The sequence below is a fragment of the Pseudopodoces humilis genome, chromosome 26, assembly GCF_049639895.1.
Source record: "Pseudopodoces humilis isolate 2021_Gansu_Grassland_sample_001 chromosome 26, ASM4963989v1, whole genome shotgun sequence".
In the NCBI taxonomy this organism is placed as follows: Eukaryota; Metazoa; Chordata; class Aves; order Passeriformes; family Paridae; genus Pseudopodoces; species Pseudopodoces humilis.
In genome coordinates, this window is record NC_142225.1 from 5462691 (window position 1) to 5472679 (window position 9989).

Here is a 9989-nt window from a genome sequence, read left to right on the forward strand (position 1 = left end):
GTGCTTTTTATTACCGAAAATTATCATATTTGGGATTATCATATTCATCAGCTTGGCTGGCGGCGCTGACCGCGGCGTTGTGCTGGAAACTGGGATTGCAAATTGCTCTGGCCGGGGATAAACCGACCTCAATAATTCACTTGTACAGCTCTGGGTCTCAGCTGAGCCTTCTGGAACCTTCTAAAAATAAGGAGTTCTAAGCTGTTATCTTTTAAAATACTTGGGAAAAAAGAGGGGGAAAGGAGAGGAGCCTTTCACAGCTGTTTTGGCCTCAAACTGCCAAGATTTATATTTTTTAAAAATGAGTTTTCTTGATCAGTTCTCTCCATTGCCTTTCGTAAAACAAGGGCCCACAGATTTAGGACATGTTGGTATTTTGTACTTCTGTAGTAAAAATGATTTGAAAACCGCTAGTAGCTTCCAAAATCCAAGCTACCACTAATAAAATGAAAATTAATCCTAAAGCAGTATTTTTATGCATGAGTTGATTACTCTTCCCAGCCTGGAATTATTTTGCAAACAAAGCTCAATTAGAGAATTAACTTTTCTATTTATTTTTTTTTTTTCCCCCAAAAAATACGGATATTTTTCAAGATATTTTGGATTTTTTCTTGCTTAGCCAATTCTCATTAATCTCGTTAGTCCCAGCACAGATTTCTTATTTTTTTCCCCCATACCAGAATGGGAGAACTTTGTTTTGAGTAATTCCTTTGTATAACTCGTAAAGTAGAAAAAAAAACATTAAACATTACAAAGCAAAACATGAAAATACTTTCAGCTTTGCTCATGTACCTACCAATTATTTTCCTGTTAAAAGAACCTCTCATAAACCAGATCCTTCCCAGATTTTTCCCCTTTAAAGGAGTTAAAGTTTTAACTCCTTTAAAGGGGAAAAAAAGCTGAGGATTCTCATTTTTCCTATAGGAAGGGTCAGCACCTGGGGAATGGCAAGGGCTGGGTTTAAACCTCTAAGCCAGCACCTAATGCTGATCCTTCCCTAAAAAAAACCCAAGAAAATAAGAATAAATTATCCAAAAAAACCATCAAGAAAATAGGAATAAATTATAAAAAAACCCAACAAGAAAATAAGAGTAAATTATCCAAAGAAACCCAAGAAAATAAGAGTAAATTATCCAAAAAATCCCAAGAAAATAAGAACAAACTATCAAAAAAACACCAGAAAATGAGAATAAATTATCCAAAAACCCCTCAAGAAAATAAGACTAAATTATCCAAAAAATGGCAAGAAAATAAGAGTAAATTATTCAAAAAAACCCAAGAAAATAAGAATAAATTATCCAAAAAACCCCTTCCAACCCAAATCTTTCCCTAAATCCTTTTCACAGACATGAGACAGGGAAATCCATCCCACTGGCATTGGGAGGGGATGCTTGGAATGTCCAGGGGTATTTCCAAGCTGGAGCTGGGAGATGGAGAAGGAGATGGAGAAGGAGATGGAGAAGGAGATGGAGAAGGAGATGGAGAAGATGGAGAAGGAGATGGAGAAGGAGATGGAGAAGATGGAGAAGATGGAGAAGATGGAGAAGGAGATGGAGAAGGAGATGGAGAAGGAGATGGAGAAGGAGATGGAGAAGATGGAGAAGGAGATGGAGAAGGAGATGGAGAAGATGGAGAAGATGGAGAAGATGGAGAAGGAGATGGAGAAGGAGATGGAGAAGGAGATGGAGAAGGAGATGGAGAAGATGGAGAAGGAGATGGAGAAGGAGATGGAGAAGGAGATGGAGAAGGAGATGGAGAAGGAGATGGAGAAGGAGATGGAGAAGGAGAAGGAGAAGGAGATGAAGAAGGAGATGAAGAAGGAGATGGAGAAGGAGATGGAGAAGATGGAGAAGGAGATGGAGAAGGAGATGGAGAAGATGGAGAAGGAGATGGAGAAGGAGATGGAGAAGGAGATGGAGAAGATGGAGAAGGAGATGGAGAAGGAGATGAAGAAGGAGATGGAGAAGGAGATGGAGAAGATGGAGAAGGAGATGGAGAAGGAGATGGAGAAGATGGAGAAGGAGATGGAGAAGATGGAGAAGGAGATGGAGAAGGAGATGGAGAAGATGGAGAAGGAGATGGAGAAGGAGATGGAGAAGGAGATGGAGAAGATGGAGAAGGAGATGGAGAAGAAGATGGAGAAAATGGAGAAGATGGAGAAGGAGATGGAGAAGATGGAGAAGGAGATGGAGAAGGAGAAGGAGAAGGAGATGGAGAAGGAGATGGAGAAGGAGATGGAGAAGGAGATGGAGAAGGAGATGGAGAAGATGGAGAAGGAGATGGAGAAGGAGATGGAGACCACACAGGTTGGTTTGGGAAGGACCCACTGCCTCCTAATAACCCAAAATCAACGCACCCAGCTCCCCATCTCCATGGAAACTCCTTCCTTCCAAGCACTTTTATCACAATTTGCTTCCTGTTGCTGAATTCTCTGCTGGTTTTGGAGCAGAGCAGTGGAGGCTGAAGGAGAGAAGGTGAGAACCCAGCTCTGCCCTTGGCAGCAGAGCCTCTGTCCCCTGCCAGGAGCCACCTGTGGCACCTTCACCGTGCAGGGGACAGGAAAAAGGAGCAGCCTCTGGTGCTCCCTGTGCAGGGTCCAGGTGAAAACCCCTCCTAAACCCCAGCCCCAGCCTGACAGAGCCACGCTGAGACACAGAGAGAGCCCAAAACAGGCATTAAATGGACCATGAACACAGCACAGAACACTGAATAATTTATTCTGATTTTCTTGGTTTTTTGGATAATTTATTCTTATTTTCTTGGGGTTTTTTGGATAATTTATTCTTATTTTCTTGGGGTTTTTTGGATAATTTATTCTTATTTTCTTGTTGGTTTTTTGGATAATTTATTCTTATTTTCTTGGGTTTTTTTGGATATTTTATTCTTGGTTTTTTGGATAATTTCTTCTTATTTTCTTGGGATTTTTTGGATAATTTATTCTTATTTTCTTGGGGGTTTTTTTGATATTTTATTCTTGTTTTTTTGGATAATTTATTCTTATTTTCTTGGGGGTTTTTGGATAATTTATTTTTGTTTTTTTGGATAATTTATTCTTATTTTCTTGATGGTTTTTTTTTTTTTTGGATAATTTATTCTTATTTTCTTGGGTTTTTATGGATAATTTATACTTGGTTTTTTTGATAATTTATTATTTTCTTGGGGTTTTTAGTGACTGATAATGGGGCTGAGAAGAGTTTTGCCAGCCAGGCCCTGAGTGAGAGCAGGCAGAGGAAACCTAACCCGGGAAATATTGAAGTTCCAAAATTAAACCCTGGTTTAAATAACCCTGGGGTCAGTGCTGCTGTGGAAAGGGGCATTTTGAACCAAAAATGGTTCAGGAGCTCTGATGGTCCCGTGGGGCCTTTCCAGCTCAGGATATTCCGTGATTCAATGGGTTTTCCTCTTTAAAATAACGAATAAAACTGTCTGCAGCCTCCACAGAAAGCAGTGAAATGTCCTTGCTGCCTCAGCCTGGCTAATTGCAAATATAACAACACACTAAAAATAAGAAAATTTAAATGCACAATATAAAAAAAGATCTTTATGGAGCTTCCCCCCTGCAGTGTCTTTAAAAAGCCTTCTAAAAAGCCTTTTACCACATGGCTAAACACACCTTTATTTATTATTTTTTGAGAAAAGGGCATGAAAGAACTTAATCCAGACTAAATATTTAAGCAAACAGCAATTAACTAACAATGATGAATGGTAAACACTCCCAGTCCCACGCTAGACCAGGACTTTAAAGCTCGTTTATCTAAGCTAAAGCTGCTCAAGAGGAAAAGCAAGTTTATTGAGTAAACTTTGTCTCAGGCACCTTGCTATTAAAACAATCCACAAACAGAACCTGCACCGTATATTCTGGGTGGAAAAATCAAAAAAAAAGGAGCAAGAACATAAAGAATGTGGAAGTTACATTTCTGTGTGGAGCAATTATCCCTAAATAGAAAAACAGGGAAAATACGAAGCTGTAAAGCAGCTCCTTCCACCCCCGTGGCCTTGGGTTAAAGCAGGAAGAAGTGAGAGAACCCTTAAATCCCACCTGGGGCTGTCATTCCCACTTATCCACTGGGAAGGAGGGAGATTTTATTTTATCCACATGGATCCTTTAATTTAAATGTAACATTATTATTATTATTATTATTATTGTTGTTGTTGTTGTTGTTGTTGTTGTTATTGTTATTGTTATTGTTATAGTTATTGTTATTGTTATTATCATTATCATTATTGTCATTATTATTATCATTATTATCATCATCATCATTATTATTGTTGTTGTTGTTAGCATTATTTTAATAATAATAATAATAATAATGTTATTATTTGAATGTAACATAAATATGATATTATCATTATCACTATTAACATGATAATTAGCATTACCACCGTTATCATTATTGTTACTATTATTTCTAGTATTCCTAGTAATTATTATTCCTGTTGATATTATTATAATAATGCATTATCAGCATTTTTATGATTTTAGATCGTGCTCTGGAGAGGGGGGGCCCGTGCCGGGTCCCGGGCCCGCCCCTCCCCGGGGGCCGGGGCTGCCGAGGGGGTCCCGAGCGAGGGGCAGGGGGACGAGGAGGGGGAACGGGAGCGGGGGGCGTGCAGGGGATGCGGGAGGTGAGGAGGGGATTCGGGGGATGCGGGAGGTGAGGAGGGGATTCGGGGGATGCAGGAGGTGAGGAGGGGATTCGGGGGATGCGGGAGGTGAGGAGGGGATTCGGGGGATGCGGGAGGTGAGGAGGGGATTCGGGGGATGCGGGAGGTGAGGAGGGGATTCGGGGGATGCGGGAGGTGAGGAGGGGATTCGGGGGATGCGGGAGGTGAGGAGGGGATGCGGATGGCGGGATGCGGGAGGTGAGGAGGGGATTCGGGGGATGCGGGAGGTGAGGAGGGGATTCGGGGGATGGCGGGATGCGGGCAGGGGATGCCCGGGGATCTGAGCGGGATGTGCGAGGGGATGTGCGGGGATGAGCGCGGGGATGCGCGCAGGATGTGAGCGGGATGTGAGAGGGGTGTGCGGGGGATGTGCGCAGGATGTGAGCGGGGGATGAGCGCGGGGATGTGCGGGGATGAGCGCGGGGATGTGCGCAGGATGTGAGAGGGATCTGAGCGGGATGTGAGCGGGATGTGCGCAGGATGTGAGCGGGGGATGAGCGGAATGTGAGAGGGATGTGCGGGGATGCGCGCACGATGCGCGCAGGATGTGAGAGGGGTGTGAGCGGGATGTGCGCAGGATGTGAGCGGGGGATGAGCGCGGGGATGCAGCGCGATGTGAGCGGGGATGCAGCGGGGGCGCGGCGGGATGAGGGCGGGGACGCGGCGGGACGAGCGCGGGGATGCGGCGGGACCAGCGCGGAGATCCAGCGGGACGTGCGCGCCATGTGCGCGGGGATGCAGCGGGACGTGCGCGGGATGTGCGCGGGGATCGAGCGCGACGTGCGCGGGATGAGCCCGGAGATCCAGCGGGATGTGCGCGGGATGTGCGCGGGGATTGAGCGCGATGTGCGCGGGATGTGCTCGGGCTGCGCTCGGGCCGTGCCCGGCCCCGCTCTCCCCGCTCCCCGGCCCCGGAACTCGCCTGGCGGAGCATCCCCGGCCCGGCCCCCGGGCACCGCAGCGGGCTCGGCCCGAGATCCATCCTGGATCCCTCGCAGAGGCGGCGGCCGAGGGGCCAAGGTCACCCCGCAGCGACTACAATTCCCAGGAGGCAGCGAGATCCCGGGAAAAGGCCCGGGGGGAGCGGAGGAGGAGTGAGGGGTTCGCTCCAGACCCCTCCGAGCTGCCTTCCCCCAGCATTTTCCACTTCCCCATCGGAGCTGGGATGTCCCATCCTAGGGGATGGCTGAGAATCCGGCACAAACGGACGCGAATCTATTTCGGGATTTACCTCAGTCATGGGAAAACAAACAAACAAACAAACAAAAAAGCAGCAGCATGAAGAGAAATAAATGCCTGACGGTCGGGTTTGAAGTGCTGCGTGCTCCTTGCAGGGCTGCAGCCCCTGCACATCTCCGGGACCACCTTCCAGGACCTCCACGGTCATTAGCGGGTATTATCCTCGCTCTCTCTGAGGAAGAGGTGGGATAATCATTCCCCATTTAACGCCTGGGAAGCTTGGCACGGCGCACATTAAGTGATTTGCTGACAGGCACACAAGAAAATTGCGCTAGTCAAGCGTTCTCCCAATTATGCCATCCTTGGAACTGCATAATTTCCCTGCGTGATTCCAAACACGGCTGAGACTCCCTGGGCAGGGCTTCATCTCTGCAGAGCTCAAAGCAGCCGGCAGGACCCGTCCGTGCCCGTGTCCCCACCGCGGGGCTCCTCGGGCCACAAGCGCTCGGCTCCGCTGCCCCTCTCGGCGGGCAGGACGTGCAGGTACAACCTGGGGGGGACACGAGAGGTCTGGGGGGGCTCGGGGGGTGCCGCACAAACCCCGGCTCCGACCTTCCCAAAGCGCCGCTTCACCCCCGCTCCCGGCGGAATTCCGCAGCCCAGTGGAAATTCCCCAGCGCTGGGGCCTCCAGGGGCCGGCAGAACCTCCCCGGAGCCGAGCGGGGCCCTGGGACGGTGAGCAGAGGGACCCGGGGGGAGCAGGAATCGGGGGGAGCGGGGACGGGACTGCGGGGAAGCCGGGATGGGGCTGCGGGGCTGCGGGGATGAGGAGCGGGGATGGGGAGTGGAGAGGGGGCTGTGGGGATGGGGCTGCAGGGATGGGGATAGGGAACGAGGATGGGGCTGTGGGGGCAGCGGGGATGGGGAACGGGGATGGAGAGTGGGGAGGGGGATGCGGGGATGGGGATGCGGGGATGGGGATGGGGCTGTGGGGATGGGGATGCGGGGATGGGGATGGGGCTGCGGGGATGGGGATGGGGATGGGGCTGCGGGGATGGGGATGGGGCTGCGGGGATGGGGCTGCCGGGATGGGGATGCGGGGATGGAGAGCGAGGATGGGGCTGTGGGGCTGCGGGGATGGGGATGCGGGGATGGGGAGCGGGGATGGGGCTGCGGGGCTGCGGAGATAGGGATGCGGGGATGGGGCTGCGGGGCTGCGGCTCCCCCGCGGCGCTGCCCGCGCTGCTCTCCGGACTCCCCTGCCCTCATTGCGATGGGCCCGGCCTGCCCAGCCTCCTAATCTGCGCTAAGTGGGACTGCCGATGAACGCCGCGATAAATTTAGAAAGAAATCTTTGTGTGGGTCAGAGGAAAAACACGGGGAAGCCGAGCTGCGGCGGCGCGCTCTGATTTCCCCGGGCTCGCTCCCAGCAGGATTTCTCACGGCTGCCGCTCTCGCCAGAGGCAGCCACGGAGCTCAGAGGTGGGCCAGACTCTGCTGGACTTTGTGAGCCATAAAATAAAAGATTTTTAAGTAATTTAGCGGGGGAGCAGAGGGAGGAGGCAGCGGGGGCTGCGCTGCCCCGGCTCCGACCGCGGGCTGACATTTCAGCCGGAGCCTCTTAAAGAGCAACTTTGCCTTCCCCAGGATTTGTTTATAAGCACGAGCAGGGAGAGCAGTTGTGCTTAATTCCTCTCTCAGGCTCTTGCTTGCACTGCCTGCTCCTGCCCAATCGCTTTTGTTAATCTCTTAAATTGTTTTAAAACAACAACAACAACAAAATAATGGCATTAGCGGTGCCAAATCCCCCGTGAAATCACCAGCGCAGCCCCACACCCCTCTCTAAAATCAGAACGTTTCAAACTATTTTATCATTTGCTGGTAAATTATATTGTACCAGAGCGAGGAGAGGAAAAGAATTTTCTGAATGTATTTCCTTTAATAAGCTATTAAGACGTTGTACTGCTAATTAAACTATTAATTAGACGTCTTATCGTTCCTAAACACGTTAGCATGTTGCCAAAGCAGCAAGAAGCCTCTGGGGCAGGCAGGAGATAAGGAAAGAAGGAAGATGCAAACATGAAGATTAAAAAAATATGAAGGAATAAAAAAAAAAAAAATCAAAAGAACAAGAAATAGCAAATAAAAAAATTAAGAGTCAGAAGGGTGATGTATTGGTTAATTTATAGGAATAAAAAATAAATAACATGAGAATGAATTTCCTGTGTAGGAGCCCTTGGGGCACCTGTGTCTTACGCAGGACAAAAAGGGGCAGGACTTTTCAGACCTTCATTTTTCTGCAGCAGTGGAACCAGAAGTGGAACCCATCTTCCCCAACACCAGGAATTAGGAAATTAAAAGGAAAAAAAAAAAGTGGGGGTTTTTTATTCTGCAGAGGAAAAACATCAGGAATTTTCAATAGGAAGATCTTAATTAAAGGAGTTTCTGCATCTGGCTCCGCACTGACCCCAGGCAGCACCCCAGGCTCACCCAGACTTGTTTTTCTGAAGTTAAGAAAGAAAATTCCCAGCCTGAAGCACGCTCTGAAGGTTTTTCCTCCTGCTCCTGTGGCTCCTTCAGGAATGAGGAGTTGGGAAACTCAGGGACAGCTCTGAACCACCCCGAGCTGCTGCTCTCACAGCCTTTGGGACCTTTGAGTCCCGGCTCTCCCTGATCTCTGCCCATCTCAGGGTTTGCAACACATTCCAACAATTGGGGTTTTTAGACCCCAATTCCTCAGCTCAGTGGCTCTCAGGGGATGGATAATCTCATTTGTGTCGGTTACTACAAATCAGCAGCAAATTAAATGGATCTGAAGGCCAGAATTAAAGGCTCCAAGCACATGGGAAGTGCCTGTAATGCAAAGAGCTGTAAATATAATTTATTTTAGGGGGGTGGATGGGAAAGCCCTACACAGATGCTCTTACCTGGGAAACAAAGACAGAATCATGGAAGTATTAAGGCTGGGAAAGACCTCTAAGATCAAGTCCAACCACTAATGCACCACCATGGCTGGAAAAGGAGGAAAAAAACCAAAATGAGCTTGGTTGTCACCCTTTTGCAGCTCTGGGAAATGCCTTTGTGGCCTTCTGATGGTGGCTGAGGTTCAGGCTGGCCCAAAGCTGCTGCTCAGGACACTGCTGGATCCCTGGCTGGGATTTCAGGGATGTCCCAGCCTCAGGACAAATTCTGGGAAAATTCTGGATTCCCTGGGTTGGATTTCAGGGATGAGGAAGTTCTCCAGCTTCTTCTGCACCAGCCCCTGAGGTGGGGCACGGGATGTCACCAGAGCCCTCCTGTGCCACTCAATTCCCTGTGTGGCCTTGCAGGGGATGGGGCAGCAGAAATGGGAGAATTCCCACAGGGGTTTTTGCAGGATCCGACACTGAGCAAGCAGAAAAAGGGAAAAAAACAACAAAAAGAAAGAAAAAGGAAAGAAAGTGATGTGAAATCCGGGTTAGAAATGCCATTGTGGGTGTTCCCCGTGCCTGGAACACGAGCTGTCACTCTGTTATCCCTGGCATATCCCTGTCACAGCTCTCTTATTCCCCGTGATTCCATAATTCCATGGTTTCACTGATCCAGGGCTGGATTTCAGCACCGCTGGCCGGGGCTGGAGCTGTTTTTGGGAGCAGCTCTGCCAGGGCCCCATTCCCGAGTCACAGCCGCCCTCTGGAGCCCGGGCCGGAGTTCTGGCAGAGCTCAGCCGGCAGGCAGCAGCATTGCAGCACAAATAAATAATCCTGCACCTGATCCTGCAGCTAATGCTGCAATAATGCTGAAATAGTGCTGAAATAACCCTGCATCTGATCCTGCAACTAATGCTGGAATAATGCTGAAATAATGCTGGAATAATCCTGCATCTGATCCTGCAACTAATGCGGAATAATGCTGAAATAGTGCTGCAAATAATGCTGCAATAGTGCTGAAATAATGCTGGAATAATGCTGAAATAATGCTGGAATAATGCTGAAATAATGCTCAAATAATTCTGAAATAGTGCTGCAAATAATCCTGCAACTGATCCTGCAACTAATGCTGGAATAATGCTGCAATAGTGCTGAAATAATGCTGCAATAGTGCTGAAATAATGCTGCAATAGTGCTGAAATAATGCTGAAATAATGCTCAAATAATGCTCAAATA

At 48.7% G+C, this 9989-nt stretch overlaps 1 protein-coding gene across 1 annotated transcript; it reads left to right on the forward strand.

Moving 5' to 3' along the window:
• The first annotated feature begins 5199 nt into the window (after positions 1 to 5199).
• Positions 5200 to 6606, forward strand: LOC148182576 (uncharacterized). Its single transcript, XM_088067214.1, has 2 exons — positions 5200 to 6387; positions 6467 to 6606. The coding sequence occupies exon 1, from the start codon at positions 5200 to 5202 to the stop codon at positions 5761 to 5763; it is 564 nt and encodes a 187-aa protein (XP_087923340.1). The 3' UTR covers positions 5764 to 6387; positions 6467 to 6606.
• The last annotated feature ends 3383 nt before the right edge of the window (positions 6607 to 9989 follow it).

Bases quoted from the DNA above. Each gene is read 5' to 3' on its own strand.
- LOC148182576 (XM_088067214.1), top strand. From the start codon at position 5,200: ATGCGCGCAGGATGTGAGAGGGGTGTGAGCGGGATGTGCGCAGGATGT.